Here is a 17,751-nt window from a genome sequence, read left to right as displayed (position 1 = left end):
CTACGCTCTGTTGGCTTGAAAGCTAATTAAAGACTGATGATGAAAAAAAAAAAAACAAAAAAAAACGGGGGGCCCTTCTCTCCACAGTAATTATCTCCCTTTCAGGACTAATTTTGCCAATCAGTGCCATCTTTAGTTCGGAGAGCAAATTGGGCCATAATCATCATCCTGGAGGAGATCTAATTGCTACTGCTGATTTGGTCCTTATCAGAACACTGGCTACTTCTATCAGTCATCTCACAGAGCTCATTTATGGGAGATGATGTGCTGGGAAATTAGGCTATTATAAAGTGATGACTAATGATGTTGTCTTAGAGTGAACATTTGACATATTCATGCGTGTGAATAAATCAACCACAGCGAAATAAATTCCACATTTATTGACGTAAAATGTTTGTATAAAAATGAATGTGTTGAATTAACCAATAGAGGCACAGTGTGTAAAGTCGTTTATAGTAGTCTGAATTGGATCAAACGTTTAACATTTTATTATAAACACCACAAATTGTTATTAGAAACAGTCCTTTCGTTTGCAAATATAATTGCTGCTTTAAATGCTGTCTGGGGAAAAATATATACTTGCAAGGATATCATTTCCTTTTCTTGTATTGTAATTCTCACATCCTGCAATTCCAGTGTGTCAAGGTGTCCTCATTATACATCCTGCCCAATGAAGTCCAGTTTGTCAGGAAATAAACATTGATTCGAAATGCAGCACAAAAAGTTTGTTCTATATGCAATTCATTCAGATTTTATAATATTAAAATATTTTAAATACATCCACATGCTTGTAAATATACAGCACAGCCTGCTTTTGAAAGAAATCTCAGGATAATCTTAGAAATTTGAAATTAAACAGCACCTATCATGGGGTTCTTCCGTCTCGGATCAGGCTGTCTGGGATCGTCTCTGTAGCCATAGCGATCCGGGCTGGCCTGCCGGTAGCCGTCTGCTCCGTGTCCTATTACCTCATAGTGGTGTCCTCTGCGGCCAGTAGTGGGGGAGGGAAGAACGTCCTGCCCCGAGGCCGTACGGTAGTGCCGTCCAGCATGGGGAGATGAGGTGTGATGACGTTGATTGTGGGATGCCGCCTGATGGACGGACGGACTTTTGTCACGGTAGCGATCGGGGTAATCCCTGCGTGCAGATCTAGCGTGCGACGGGTAATCATATGGGTCCCTCCTGAAAGGAAAAAAGTGATAGGGTTGACTACTTATTTTGATCTCCTTTGTAAAGTGCTGACTGGAATCATTAATTCTACGAATGCTTGCAAAAACTTTGAGTTGTCCAACATGGGGTGGAAACGTTTTGTTTATGTTGTGCAAGCTTGCTTGGCTTGCTGTCCAAACATGCCCCACCAGTATCTGTTTGCAAGACGTTGTAAAGATAAACAAATAAGAACCTCTGAAGCTGGGCTGAACCAGTTTGCAGAAACGACCCCGAACCCGTTCACACTCACCCACACCCTGCTTTTTGATCATTAAAGGCAAGAGAGGGAAAGTCAGAGTTGCTTTCAAGCACTTATGTGATACACAAAGTGATGCTGGCGTAAAATGGCCAAGCTGTCTCGATAGTGTGGTCACTTTTCACATAAGTGAAAATATGTGCTGAGTCACACAAAGCTGACTGGGCTTTAGCGAAAGCTAATTGCCTCCCAGTTGAAGCCTCTCCTTGTTTTGCCATCATACCAAAGCGTCTCCGCTCTGCAGTCCCGACTGAGTCTGGCTCAGCACCTGTTGACTGGCCAATTAGAATGCTTCACTCACCACAGATTAGACGGCGATTTAGGGCGAGTTGAGCCTTCCCATCAGGATATTCCTGGACTGCGGTGAGCTGGAGCATGTGGGTGTGTGTTTTGACCACCCATACAGAGCGGTCGGTGCACACAGGTGGTCCCGACAATGAACAGCGCCGCTTTGTCTCTCAGCAGAAGCCGAGTCACAGACACTGAATGTGCTGCTGCGGCTCAAATCAAGCAATGTCAAGATGTTTCAACAAGGATGTACGGTTTAGATTGTCTCAAATGACAATAGTTAAGAAGAGGATTCAAATATGAGTCACTGCTTTTTTTTTTCAAAAATCAGTCAGTTCATATACACCTAAAAACTATTGGGTGAAATTGATAGGTTTTTTTTTTATAGTGCATGCAACACTTTAAGCAGAAAGTCTGCAGGATTAAACTTGGAGAGAGAGAAAGTACAGAAAAAAAATATTACAGAGCACTAAAGAATTTCGTCGTAACAAAAGCTCAGGAAAGGCAACATAACAGTTAGGCGTTAGACTTTCCGAAGGGGACCTTGAAAATGAACGATATAGATTTCGGTTTCTCTGAATTTATTTGCATGATAATTTGTTTCCTTGAGCGATGTAGTTGCTTTTGTTTGTTTTTTAACTTTGTCTGACATGTACAATTGAAGTGATTTCTGAATTCAACAAATCTACTGGCAATCATGCCTGGGTGGAGCTGGTGAAATTGCACTCAGTTTTACAAAAAGTAGTTAATCATAGTTAATTCATAATTTAACAAGGGTGAGGAAGGCAATTACTTTTCATTTTTCCCCCCTTCCTCATGATCATTTAGAAATTGCATTATGTGCGCGGTTACTGTTCATTAGATAATGATAAATGTGCAAACAAATGAAAAATAAAAAACACTGATAACAAAAATCACAAAGGGGTCACCACATGCAACCCTGGAAAAACCCTCAGCAAAACAATTTGAAAAGAGCTCCAAACCCCGAAGCTCAGAACTGTGAGATGGATGTGCTAACCACCAGGTCACTCCGCAGCTGTTCGAGGCCATCTTTAGTCTACTCTCAAGGGACTATTTAGACTCTCAGCTGTGAATCCAGTCTATCAGTAGATCTATATTGCACTTATTCATTTGGAATTTATTTCACTCCATATTTAATCAACAAGTAGGACATGCAAACTTATTCTGTTGAGGACCTCTTAGTGAACTGTTATGCCAGTCCGTTAAGTTGTATGTTCTTGGCTTCACCCATCCTTCCTTTTGGATGTGTGCTTATCCTGTGCAAGGGGTTAGCAGTAAATGACTGGACAAACATCAAGAGACAGGCAATTATTCACTCTATGCACAAAGTCTGACGTACGTTTTTCACGTGGGAGGAATGAATTGGAACGAATTTACGCACATGTAAACATAATGAAACATATGAACGTACTCACTCACCAAAGTGACTGCCAATACACGCGTCCATGTTTCTCGACAACATGAGATTTGCATGTTTAATCAATGAATTGCAGAGATGAAGGGAACATGTGGATGCATTATAGATGCATATGTGAACACCACTAACCTACAAGTCAAGTTAAGGGATCAGACACACCCCAAATGCAAACAATTTAAGGGCAATATGTTAAATTTTGACATCAACTAGACACGTCCACTGGTATGGTTGCCTCTGGAATGAGTTCATGCTTCCGTTCATCAGATTTATTACCCCAAATTGAGTTCTTCTTCAGACTCCACATACATAACAAACCTTGAAAGCACACAATGAAGTTCAGTTGAATTACACAAGCACCAATGACACCAACCAGGGTGAGCGCCATGGAAGCCATTACGGCGGCCAACTCTAGAAACACTATTAGCCATAGTCGTCTCTGTATTGAGAGTGGGGAGGAACATAGGTAGTCAGAGGTCATACTCGGGACAAAGGAGAGTGATTGTGCAACAGAAGAAAATCTGTTACATTGTCGTTAATGACAGAAACAGATGGACTTCTCTGTCCATAAACGCAGAAAGGCTCAGTTGCTGTAGCAGCTCGTGTCGAGTTTCCTCGAAGCTTGACAGTTCATATTAAGTTCGCCACATGCCTACACGCTATTCTACTTGCTTCTATTTAGGCTAAAAATGAATGTCGGGGGTTTACTTTTTGACTTCTTTCCAATGCCATGATTCTATTTTCCCTAGCTCAGGACTTGTGGAAAAAGGGATGCAGAAAGGCAGACATAAACAGAGGAGACATACAAATGCGGGCGGGAGGATTTATGGAATGGCAGTATTATTGTAAACAGGTAGCACCACAGGCGTCTCAAAGCCAGCAAAAGACTTTTCATTTCCTACCACCGACCCCGTGAGCTCAAATGCGGTTAGCTGGACAAACATGGCTGTCTCGGAACACCTTCAAAACTGGTCAGTCAATAAGAAAGAGTTATGGCACAGCATGGGAACTCAAAGTCCATAATCCCTGCATATGTTTTCATTATGAACCGTTTGTGCTTAAGTCGATCCTTTACGCGCCGTTTTTATGTTCTTTCAAGATGCGGCAATGGTCCTGTCTAGGCTTCTGACACCTGGAATGATGTGCCCAAGCAGCAAAGTGGTGAAATTCGGTTAAGTCTGAGGTTGGCCCTAATTTCCAAATCGTGGGGTTTTCATGAGACATGAGAATTCCAAAGAAATCCATTATAAAAATATAATCACACGATTGTGAAATTTACCTATTTCGCGGGTCTAAAAGTTATCGGCAGTGACATGTTTGCGGCTTATCTACAGTCTTATCATTCCGATGACTGTATTGTTTGTGACCGGACAGTCGGGAGTTTACTCTTTGTTGACTTAGAGGCATCACGTTATTCTAATATCACTGAGTGGCTACCAGACGTACTGACAGCATCAGATCGACATGCAATTGGAAATGTATTTCTTTAAAGTATTTTGCCAAAATGCACCAAAATTATGCAACAAATGTTTTTATTCTCGGTGACCCAAAGGAGAACATCTTCGCAGTAGTGATTGTAAGATGACTTGTTTGCCTTTGTGCAGTTCGTCGTAAAAGCCAATGAAGTGACTTTGTAGATTTTTAGTGTTGCTGTTACATTTTGGAAAACAGTTCTTGCAGATTGTATATTTTTGATCTAGTGTTTTTCCGTCATCTGTCTTCTAATAGCCAAAGAGTCTCCACAATTTTGAGTTAAACTCTGCAGGTGGGTCTTTGCATTCGCTCTTTTTCGCCAGCCACGGCTTCTGCCTACTTTACTACTATTTACATGATTACAGGATTTACAGGACAAACAGAACAAGAGACATTAAGTACCGACCGTGACAATGGGGTGAATCTATTATGCGTATCGTCATAAAATACTGTTATTTTCCGTTGGTGTATCAATTAGTTATTCCAACAGAGGGGCAAAAAGTATATTGCAATATCGATTTTTCCCCCCGTCTCTAGTGTGCTTATGCTTAGTTTGATCCAAATACGAATTAAAATGAAACCTAAATTCCGTGGCTTTGTTCAGAAGCAGGTCAAAAAGATGTAGCTTTGAATAAAACCTTTCTGCAGTCCTCTGAATAGATAAAATATGCACTCACCCCTTTGTCTGCAAGAGGTTGTTGAATATCGTAGTCTCCTCCATTGTGTCAAATTGGTATCTGTGCACTAAGCACTGTGCAGTCAAGTAAAATAAAAGTCAAATTGGTCGTGGTAGAATGAAAAAAATAAAGTACTGAAATGTTAACATCCAATTTTGGGTGTCAGATATGGATACCTTAAAATGCTTGTTGTGACTACATTGTAAACTTGTTCAATTTGCCTTTCCAAATTACAACAAAAAGTGAAATGAAACCTGGTAAAAAATAAAAATAAAAAATAAAGCTTTTTGGAGTGTTACAACGAAGGAACTCAACTATTCTACTAACACTATTCGAACATTATTATCCTGCTAATGTTATTGAACACACTATTATCATATTAAACATGACAAACAATTATTTAGTGTTGTCGAAAACTTGTGTGGATCAGCAAGGCTGGAGCATGTTAGACTGCATAAAGCACTTCTGACGGTGAGCTCCATATTTTAAGTGAGTTACACGTTTTTATGTTTAAGATTGCTTGTGACATTTTAACGGTTGATTGCACTTGTGACAACATGCACTGAGCAGTGACATTGCGACGTCATCTCTCCGTCGCTCTCATTCAGACCAAGAAGAGTTAGTGTAACGATTCCATTGAGTGTAAATTGATTAGTCATGCCTAAAATGAAATACTCAGCTGCTGTGAGCCTGCTACGTTCATGGCAATTGAGCTGTAAATGAGGCCTGCTTGCATTACCTGAGTGTACGTTATTAAAACCTCCCTCCTTGGAGCCTTCAAAGCCGCTGACTTTGCGGGCTCCTAAGCCTGCGAGGGGCGGGCCAGGACGACGGGAGTCACCGCCACTATTTCACAAACACCGATCCAACGCATCAATATAACATTATAAAAACAATAAATAAATAAATAAGGTTGTACGGCAACATGGCTGGCCTATTTAGAGAAAGATATTCGTTTTATTGTTAGTTCGAAAAAAGAACAGAGAGGTAGAAAATACAAAATAACTAATATATAGCTTAAATAAACCCAAAATAAATGTGAGTAATTTCTCAAAGACTGTTAAAACGGTGATTTAGCAATACTGCAGTTTTTTAAAGTTCGACCATTGTCAATTTACCCATTGTGCAGAAGGCTCCATCGGCCTGGCCAAGCCTTAATCCAATCACCTGCAGGCAATGGTTCAAGGGAGGGGCTGTGATTGGATAACCTGGGGCTGGGTCACTGCGCCCCTGACCCGCTGCTTTGAATTGGTAATGATTTTAATGTTGTCCATATGTCGGCTTGCAGCGTCCGGCTGGGTATGTACCCTTCAGCCAACGGCGAGGCAGCCAGGAAGCTTAGTAACACTCTAATCTTCCCTGGGGCGAGGCTCTCCGTGCCACCATTCCCTGAACACACTTAAATTCCTGTTCACTGGACTGCCGTGCACAAACTCCTCTTCCTTTGCGTGCAGGCTGAACTTGGATTTGACAATACGACATCTGACACCGGAGAAACATGACAGAAAATTGGTAGATTTCGAAATGAGGCATCACCGCACCCAGTTGTGCTTTCCTTTGCAGAGATAAATTTGCATCTACGGACTGCGAGTCTCACTGTACTTTGCCTCTGTTTCAAGCCATTCTCTCTCTCCATGTGATCCCATCTGTGAGGTGCTTTGCTAGTAAATTATCCAAACACTCCCAAACGCACTCATGTTCACCCCCCACACACTCTCTCCCCCGGCCAGCTCGACACAAAGGCAGCCCAAATGGATGCTAATGAGAGACAGGCCAATGGCAAAGCCGCGCTCATTTTGCGAGGAAATGGCTTTCAATAACGGCGGCACCCGAGGGGATTTAGTTCAACCTCCGCTGTTACAGACATATTCTATTCACTGCTGTATTTGCGAGCTTTCCTCCTACTCCACCTCCTTTTTTTTTTTTATCACCGCGATGAAGAAACAAAGCAAAACAACACTTCGAAGATATTTTGTCTGCTCCTCTTGCGGTCATGTTTAGCGTCACACTTCTTCACAGTTCTTTGCCTTTTATCGAACTTCTTGAAGCAAATTAATACTGCACGTGAAGGATAAGCAGCAGGTTAGAATACTTAGAATCACTAAAATATGGCTTGAATTTCCCTCTTCGTCACCAGCCTGTCGCAGGTCACAAAAAATAACATTTGCTACCGGTATTCACACCTATAGACAATTTTGCTCCGTCACTGAACCTAACGTGTATATTTTTGTAAACGGTAAGGAAGCCAGACTACTTGGGTAAGATTTGAATCCGAACTTCCCATTAGTGTGGCAGACGTGCAAAGTTATGTCATTAAATATATATATTTGGTCATCCAAATATATGTCAGTTGGGTCACAGTACAGATTAGAATCCTAATTTGAAGTCAGTCCACATAGTTTAATTAAGAAAAAAAAAAAGGTTGGGTCTTAACTATCTAATGTCATCAGGTCTCGTTTGAATTCTGACTCGTTCTTCTGTTCAGCGATGTGCCCTCTTGGTTCGCTGCCTGCTTTCCGTTATATCAGGCGGCCCAATAAGCCGTGAAATGACTTTTCTCTCTCCTCATCTTCCTACCGAGGTCCTCTCTACATTCACCTTGCATCCTTACGTCCCTCTGCTGCGTGGCGCTAATGTGAAAGCGTCTACAGAGAACTGATGAGCCACGCGTGTTTACGTTCCTAATTTGACAGGAGAGCAGCTAAACAAACACAAGGAGTGAACGCTGCGGCAGTGAAGCCACACGAGAGGCTGCGCGTGTCTGACAAGTGCTGAGCGTCCTCGGGCTGGTTCTACGCGCAAGCTTCCTGCTCTCTGGAGACCTGATCAGTCCTATTCCTGGGATGAGTAGACACTCCCAAGGCAAACACTCCAGATTTAATTATGAGCTCCAAAGAGGATTAGCCTGGGCCGCGTACGTCTGTGTGCATGTGTGCGTGCGTTCGGGAGGAGGGGTGAGGGGGGGCCACAAAGATCGACATAATCCTGTCTTTTCTTCTTGCATTGATGAAGAAATACTAGCTCTTACCTAGTGTGTGTGGCGTGCGGCCGGTCCAATTCTTCGTACAGGTGCGAAGGTCGCGATTCATCACCTCTAGGTGCCACCTGCAAGAGAAAGTTGACACTCGAAAACCAAGTCTGGTCAGTCTCCTACTTAATGGAGTAAAACTGCCCTGAAATGTCAACTGGGATAGGCTCAGGCATCAAATAATATTTAATATTTACCGTATTTTCCGCACTATAAAGCGCACCGGATTATAAGGCGCACCTTCAATGAATGGCCCATTTTAAAACTTTGTCCATATATAAGGCGCACTGGATTATAAGGCGCACCTTCAATGAATGGCCCATTTTAAAACTTTGTCCATATATACGATATATACATTTGGTCCGCGGGCCGGACTTTGGACACACCTGCTGTAGTGGCTCAATATTGGTCCATATATAAGGCGCACCTGATTATAAGGCGCACTGTCGGCTTTTGAGAAAATATGAGGTTTTTAGGTGTGCCTTATAGTGCGGAAAATACGGTAATTTAAGTGTCTTATGGCCCATTATTTAGCCCAAGACCCAACAAATGTGATTCCTCCCTCCGACCCATGCGAAAACGCATCGCCGTGTAAACTGACAACATCAAATTAGCCTAAGAAACGAGAATTAATACGTCCTTTTGGAAGAAATTGGAAAATCTATCTTGATCTTAGCATTTTATTCACATCATCCATACATTTTGAAAAATATTTGCATGTGCTCTCTGGTATCAAACAACAAAATAGCAAAGATTGGAATGCTCCACATGTGGTAAGACAAACACATGGAACCACAAGCGAGCACTGCGCCCTCATGATGAACATGTGCTTGTGTGTTTTGTGCAAACAACACTGGCCTTATGAAAAACAACAGAGTAGGGTGGAGGGGGCACAAAACCTACCACCCACTGATTAAAGCCATTTGCGGGCGCATACAGTCAAACTACAAATGCAATTTTGGCGCATATTTGCGTTTTCACGCCAACTCGTAAAAGACCAGCCACACGTTTTCCACCTCCTCTCGCTGGTCATGATTACAGACATTGCAGTTGTTGGACAGGCGGGCGATTCAGCTTGCACTCACCTTAAGATGTTTTTTTTTTTTTTTCTCCCGTGGTCTCAGTGTGACATAAAAGTAATAAATAAGAAGAAACCATGAGGGGAGGTTTACGAGGGCAGCGAGAACAATGCTAATATATGAGACCTTCAAAGAAACCAGATTTTGAAGAGTTATACAGCACCAACTCAAAAAGAGGAGGGACTCACTTTCCGTTATTTTCTTTTACCCCAAAGTAAAGAAGCTGAAAAGCACATCATGAAGGAGGACTGTGTTGAATATACCATACATTTCTAAATATAATGCATCATAAACAAAGAAATGACGATCTTGGCTCAGTATTTTCTTATTTCTTATTTTCTTTCACCCACCGCAAAGTAAGAGAATCGAGCAAATGTGATTGAACTGAATAACCGCGAACCAATTACAGTCAGCAACTCTCTGGGGCACATATAGCAAACGAGACATCATGACTGAACATCAAACAATGTCACGATTGTGAAGCAAATTGCCATGGCCGCTGGAGCTGCGGTATATTGCGATTATTATAAGAATATTAATGAGAATCATAAAGAGGAAAAATAGGAGACTTATATAGTAAAGACTGCAGATATTCGGGAGAGAACTTTCCACAGAGAGGGAAGTGTGTTTGGCTAAATTGAGGGAAAAAAACCGTCTTTTGTTTGTTGATTATATTACCATAATAGCCTGAAGGCATTAGCCCGTTTAAAATCAAACACATAAACCAACAATAGATGCTTTTCAGACACATTCTCATTCATCCAAACTTGACAGCCAGTTTTAGTGACAGAAAAAAAGTCAAGGTCATCCTGGCAGGCAAATATTGCTCCAAGATTGAAGTGAGAAAAAAATTAAACCGCAAAAAGATATGTGGAAAGTGGCTGCTTGGTGTAAGAATTTGGAGGTCTTACAAAGCAGAATCTTCCAAGCAGATTTCAATCAGCGAATCAGACAACAATCTCCGTCTTCTAAAATAATCTCTAAAAAAAAACGTAGCAGGAAACCAAACCAGGACAAACAAAGCACAAACAGACTACTTCCCTTAAATTTTGCATGGGGTAGGGGACCAGCTTCACGCAGGTGTGAGCACAGACTAAGTCTTCTCCATTTTCCCCAAATTAGAGAGCTTTGCTTTGACGGTGCCAGATGAGACTGAGAGCACACACACACATACACGGGCGGCACAGCTGTCACATTCATCACCAAGTATTGCTGGAGCTCAGGAAATGAATTTCTTGGAGCACTACGGGACTTTGATGCAATGTTGTGATGCTCACATCTACAATAAGAGTCCAAATGCTTCAGCCACTGAGACACACAGATTGGTTTGCTCCAAGCAGCTTTCCTCAGCAGTCGCTTTTCAAATAGCATAATAAGGATCCTGCAAAGTATCGCCTTTTTTGTTCCTCATTCTATGTCTCTTTCCTCAGCTTCCTCTCACCATCGTAGATGCTAATTAAGCATGTGTCTTGCATGTATGGACTATCATCATGCAGTAGCTTGTTCCACAAACGTTGCTGGGTTGCTTTGCTAAGTGGCACTTTTTCCCCCACTATTGAGCAGATGCTCACTCACCTAGACCATGACGAAACAACAGAAATAGGAAATTATGGCTGTAGCCCTCCGGCACACAAAATGTTGACATATTAGCATGTGTAAAATGTTACCATATTAGCATGTGCGTGCGTGTGGCCATAGCAGTGGCCCTGAGGTGTTTCTTTACTCGGGCAAGTTTGAGTAGATGTATTACTCTGAGCTCCAACTCAAGGTTGTGACGACCACGTCCTCCCATAAGTACGGAAGATTTCCGATCAAATCCACAGCAAAGCAACCGTGAAAACAAGAAAGTGGATCATCTGCATATTTTTGGATTAGGGACAATTTTGGTTCGCATAAACAAGTCATGTGCATCAACTTCATGTTTGTTGCTAATTATCTTCACATTTAACAATGTTTATGCATCATCGCAATTGCCGTCTGGATGTATTTCAGAAAAAAGGTACCGTATTTTCCGCACTATCAGGCGCACCGGATTATAAGACGCACCTTCAATGAATGGCCCATTTTAAAACGTTGTCCATATATAAGGCGCACCGGATTATAAGGCGCACCTTCAATGAATGGCCCATTTTAAAACTTTGTCCGTATATAAAATATATACATTTGGCCCACGGGCTGGAGTTTGAACACGCCTACTCTAGTGGCTCAATATTGGTCCATATACAAGGCGCACCTGATTATAAGGCTTTTGAGAAAATGTTAGGTTTTTAGCCTTTAAATGGCTAAATGGAACAAAAAAAGGCCATCAACTGTGGCTCAAGCCCAGCTAGAACCTCTTGAATCGGACGCATATTGCACACAGCTCTTTGCCTTGGGCCAGATACGAGCGTTTGTCGGCCCGTTTCGGGAGAGCGGAGGGTACCTGCGCAGCATCGGAATAAAGGGACTTAAAATAAAAGCAAGCAGAAGGGAGTACGTGCCGAGCCCGAGGGAAGTTCCGCACAAATGACAGCCGAGAGGAATCCGTGGATGGAATGACTGATGGTGACTTTGTTTTAAAATGAGAAAACTCATGCTCGCACAGTGGGTAAGGAAACCTCACACTAGAGTTCAACTTGTTTCTCCTGTCTGGGAGCCGGTGCTGAAGAAAGTGAACGTGGCCTGTTCTTCAGCATCTGGTCCTGCTAACTTGTTCAAGGTTATTCTGGGTTTATGGTGGAAGAAAAAAAAACATGTGGTGCGGTGTGTGTGTAATTACACGGGCCAAAATAGTGCAATCGTCCGGTTTAGAGAGCAAGCTGTCCTTTAATTACTTCTGGCTTTGAGTGGTGCGCCCGGTTACACGTGTAAAGGGGTGAGAGTGACAGTAAAAGGCCACGGTATGTTTTGTGATCTCAGAGGAGGTCCAAGGTCCAATGCATCTCTTTAGTTAGCCTATTATGAGCTAGTCCATTTGTACATGGGTGTGTGCACAGAAGCTTTCAGTCTGAATGTTTCCTGCTTTTGCACTTTTAACTGTGGCCAAAGTTGAGGTGACACAGATGGTGAGGTTGTGTGTGCATGGGCGTTGCCCGTCAGTGTATGATTACGGCGCGTGTTTGCGGAATATCACATGGTAAAAACTATGTGGTTTGTTGGAGTCAGCCACGAATTCGTTTTCTACTCAAATGTGCTTGGAAAGCTGCAACCCCAACTTTAACCGTTACGCTTTGCCCAACAATGCTGCTTATTTGCAGATTCTCCTGATACCAGGAGCGTAACATTCTCATCTATTCTTAGTTTCTCCCTAATTCAAAGAAAGTTGTGTTGACGCTGAAAGAATTTTTCAATAAGCCCCATCGTAAATTTTAACTGCTCCTGTGTTGAATTCTAAACCCGCCACGTCAAGACATCTGGATCTGCATGGATTAGTATTGCACTTTATATTTCGATGCATAAAATGATATGCTATACATAAAAAAGACACTACGAGTGCTACCACCACTGCATTTATTTTATTCCTTCATTTTTATTGTGTTAGTGTATGTCACAAAAATCTATTCTAAATTGTACGGGATTTGTAAAAGGTTTGCAAGGCATTTTAAGATGCAAAACCAAACAAGGTTAATCAGGATCCGATTTGAATCTCATTGAACTGATTCCGATTTATTTATTCATGCCAAAACACACTATGTCAGCTTGGATGTTGTTTTTAATTTATTCTCTTTGACCCAGAAAGAATCCGGATAAAATTCTTTTATGTTCTAGATTGTGTCTCAGCTCACTTAAGTCGAGCCTTTGTTTGGTATTTGACTATGCATTTAGAGCTAATGTCAGTTGTGCTTCGATGCTATTTTTGTAGAACAAGCTTGATAGGGGAATTCTCCTACTTTAAAACATCATTCTGACATCAGAAACCATCAATTGTCTCTTCCTGCCCTGTTGTACTTTCTGTCAATGCCTCCGTCTGGTCCCTTCTGCCTCCTCATGACAATCCAGCTCCCGTTAGATGCTGTCATCTTACCATATTTCCCTCTAGGCTTCATTTTCTTCTGATTTTTTTGTGGCTTTTCTCTGTTGCTCTGTCATCTTCCCTTGTTTTCCCCTCACAAGTCATCTGGTGTCGCTCCCCATATTCAGTTTTAGCTTCCTATTTCTGCCTCCTACTGCTCTTTTGTCTGCAGGAGCAGCTTTTCAGTGGGCCACAAAACCTTCCAGCAGCAGGCTTGCACAGTGGGGAACTGCTGGCCCGCACATCATCTAGACTTCTCCTCAGCCTGAGATGCTCACAACACAAGGTTTGCTACTTTTCAGGACAAAGTAGCTGGTTGTTCGGACACAGTGGGTGGGAGCTGATGAATCCCACCGAAGAAACAAGCTGTTGCTGCGTTGGAGGGGGTGCTGAGCAGGGATTTGGTGATAGCAGGTGACAGTAACAGAGATAATATTTTTCTGATGTCTCTAGTGTATTCGTTACAGACAAAAAACTACGAGGGGCTTTGCCTGCGGGCATGAAGCACCATGCGCAGATCAGCCGCACCCTGAATGCGTGCTTGCATCTGCGAACAAAACGTAAGCCATCGCTCACTGTGACACTGGGTGTGCGTTTACTTAATGATGTGGGGGTTTATTTATGAAGTCATGACCAAAATGAGGGAGGGAGAGAGGTAGGGTTGGGGGAAAGTGCGTGAGGAAGGAAGGGGGCGGTGGGTGGTGGCGGGAGAAGCAGAGACAACCCAAGGATGCGACATTAAAATATCATCAAGGTGATGGATGCCCGCACCACACACAACATTAAAAGGGAATGCAAAAAAACAGACACTCAAATCAGGATATGTGGTAATGACTCGCGAGCACGTGACGCCCTGTAAGTACGAGTTCCTGCCATTTTATTACTGTGTCAAATGTACTGCCGGTACTGCTGTTCATCACGCAATGAAAAATTGGTAGATGGTGATGCATGCATTGCGATCATCAAACATTTCTGATAGCAGAGTAGACATCTTTTTTGTTTTGTTAAGTCACAGTCAGCAAAATTGGTCAGGTCGAGCAGAAGTGGGAGTAAGTCACCTATACTCAAGTCACAAGCAAGTCTCAAGCAGTTACTGTGGGGGGGGGGAAACGAGTCGAGTCACCACTAAATTTCAAGCAAGTCAAAAGTCAGGTCCTGGAATTTTAGTCAGAGCAAATATTTGAGGGATAAGTGATTTTTTTCCCCAACATTAACCATCGTCTTTACACATTAAAAAGGTAAATAAAACAACTGAGATTATGATTGATTAAATTTATTGTGCTAAGTTAGTTGCATTTCTGACTCAACTTTACTTCTCATTACTTGTTCAAATCTTTTTTCATTTATTTGATTTATAACTTGTATTCACAAACTGTGCTGCGTATTATAAAAAATATTTTCTTGGGATGGGATGCACTTTTGTTTGTGTTTTTTTAAAGTTACGATCATAATGCAACAAGGTCCGATACACGTACTTGTGAAATGCGCATCTTCAAGTCGCAACTTTTTTACACGAGCAATTTCGCTTAGCTGTGCTTCAGTGATTACACAGGACTCCCTTGTAAACGAGGTTTTTAATGTCAATGGGACTTTCCTGGTTAAATAAAGGTTAAATAAATTGGTGTCTATGTTTTACGAAGGTTTTTATAGAGCATCTTACCCTTAGGTTAGGTTACTTAGCTGTACTTATTCATTTTTCACGTACATTCAACCTACAAAAAAGGCAAATATTTCACCACACCTGAAGGGGTTAAAAGTGATCTAGTCAGTTGGCTCTAACAACTAACAAATAATAGCTTTATTTATTTTTCGGGAAGTTGTTAAGGAACTACTGAAGCAAGGTCAAATTTAGCATACTGAGTTCAGACAAAAATGAAATATGTCATGTTCTTTGCAACTTAATTGACATTTCTACCAGTAAAGGCAGACAGACATTTCCATAAAGATATAGATGATGGGGCGAGATTGTCATAATTAGAAGTGTGACCTATTCACAGACACAGGGAACATGGGAGAAAGGGGCAAATTAGATTGGCACAGATAGAAGGAACAAGTATGCGGAGGAATGAAGAGGACTACTTTTAGATTTATGGACCCACACTGATCTACACGCACTCACGCACACACAGACTTTTAAAAGCCAGGGTCAAATACACTCAGTTGGGGCTCGCCGCACACCTTCTGCACATGCAGACTAGTGAAAGAATAAACAGAGGACATGAATAGATACTGTAACCAGACTCTTTAGTTTATGTCAGTGTTGTACTCGGGATCAACTAGCTCAAATGAGCAACGAGACACGCACTCACCTTTGCTTTCATAAGTATTTGTAAAAAAAAAAGAGTGAAAGAGAGGTACTCCTGCCCTTGAGCTGAGAAGCTTGTGAAAAAAAACCTTTTAACCAGCCAAGGCTAGAGAAATAGGAACTCATAAAAAAGCAGCTTGGCGGCTCAAGGGTTGATCGTGCAAGGTCGATACATACAAGTGAATGGCACACTCAAGTACTGTTGATACGGCTCTCATGCATAAAGAGGAATTCACGCAAAAAATGGGGATATTACAAGTCAATTTGAAGGCAAGAAACTCTACAAAAAATAGTCAAGTCACTATTGCAAAGAGGTTGGATGAATGTGGGAGAAGAAGAAGAGGACGGCGAGCAGATGTGTTTATGTATCGCGTTATAAAACGGAAGCTTCCAAAGTGACGACTGAAAAGATATATTTTTTTGCCCCGCAAGGAAGACTTGTGGGTGTATTTTGAGCGTTAACGGCTTTGTTGATGCTTGCTCATTGCATTTTGTGACGTATCTTGTCAATTGCAATAGTATCGGCAGTGAACAGAATATTTATTTATATATGCCTACTGTTTTAATTTTTTACCAATATTGTGACAATAACTCTGATCATTGTGGTCACTATAATAACGATACATAAAAATAATTATACACATCGGCATATGCCCGCATTTTGTCTTAGGATTTATTCTTAGCATTAATTTAGCGTTTCTTTAGCTATTTTCAAAACAACGCTAGAAATTGCTAATGTCAATCCAAAAAACTGCTTTGAAAAGCATCAACGGGTGGTAACACACTTCCTTTATTTGTAAATATTCTCCATTGTTTCACTCAAAATAACAATTCATCCTTTCCTATTTTAGATTCATCTTTTCCTGTGTTACTTCCAGAACGTTTGATTGTTTTGAATTTCCCGTTCTCACGATGTGTGCGTATGTGATTGGGAGTTTCATTAGGGGAAAAACATAACTTTTAATACTTACGACTGGCAAAGCTGCCTTTTATGGGGTTAAAAAAAAACGATCAGAGGGTACACCCACGCCGGCTGCACTTTAATTGTATCAATGTTTGGATAACAAGAGAATGGCGGGCAATAGAAGGGAGCGACGCAGGGTGTACGGGGACGTGTAATGAGCAACACAGGCCTCAGGCCACAAAGAAAGCAGCTGTGTTGTGAGACTACGAGCGGCTAATGACGATCAGCGTATACAGCTTCACTGCTCAGTCAACAGAGATGACTTTGAAGAAAGGAAAAAGCCACAGCAGGAGGCAGGTTGAAGTTAGGCAGTAAATCCATCCCATAATTCCAACCATCCATGCCACTGGTTGTGCCTTGGAGCCTTGTGAAATATGAAACCAACTCTGATTCACTGTGGTCAGGTCAAAGTATAGTACGACTTTCAGGATTTGGGGATTTACCATTTGAAAAATTCCCATTCAAAAATGCCTGATAAGTGTCTATTGATTTCCGTAAAGCGTTAAGAGAAGTCTGCATTTTCTTCAAATCGATGAAGACTCAGACACAAGACAACTGAGTGGACTGGTCAGGAGAAGCCATTACAGAGCACTGATGGATGGTGACATCAACAATAATGATGATGTTCTTATACTGTTCTTGTCATGGTACAGCTTAATGAAGTACGGATGAAATGTCACCAGCCTAAAAGTTGTTTCCATAAACTGAATGAAGAGAAGAGCAGGTGCTGCCTGGAAGCCATATGCCACCTGCAAATGTTAACGCATGAGCTGAAAATAGCTTAAGTGGAGAACACGGGGGTCGGAGGAGCAGCTTGTTAAGCAGATTTTTTACTTCATGTGGATTTTGATCACCAAAACCATTTTAACATTTCTCATCCAAATGAGGTCTCATTTCTATTCCTTCACCTCAAGTAAAGTCCCACTCACCCGGTGTGGATCGTTCTCCAGCACTCTACGTCGGGCTGCGTCCAGCTCCTCATAGCCTGGAGCTGCCCGGGCCTGAGGGTACTCCCGCCGCATCCCCTGGGACCGCTGATCACTGTA

The 17,751-nt window shown here is 41.9% G+C and overlaps 1 protein-coding gene across 1 annotated transcript in view; it reads right to left on the bottom strand.

The window, feature by feature from the left end:
* Positions 1-364: 364 nt before the first annotated feature.
* LOC119132924 (partitioning defective 3 homolog B-like) overlaps positions 365-17,751 on the bottom strand; it is an 82,188-nt gene continuing 64,801 nt past the window's right edge. Inside the window, exons 22-24 of the mRNA XM_037268470.1 lie at positions 17,635-17,746; positions 8,367-8,443; positions 365-1,182 (exon numbers count right to left, since the gene is read on the bottom strand). Of these exons, the coding sequence (XP_037124365.1) occupies positions 852-1,182; positions 8,367-8,443; positions 17,635-17,746 (520 nt within the window). The 3' untranslated portion in view covers positions 365-851. The remainder of the gene's footprint in view (positions 1,183-8,366; positions 8,444-17,634; positions 17,747-17,751) is intronic.

The sequence above is a fragment of the Syngnathus acus genome, chromosome 2, assembly GCF_901709675.1.
Source record: "Syngnathus acus chromosome 2, fSynAcu1.2, whole genome shotgun sequence".
Taxonomy (NCBI): Eukaryota; Metazoa; Chordata; class Actinopteri; order Syngnathiformes; family Syngnathidae; genus Syngnathus; species Syngnathus acus.
Note: the sequence above shows the minus strand (reverse complement) of the source record. Positions and strands in the feature narration are given on the sequence as shown.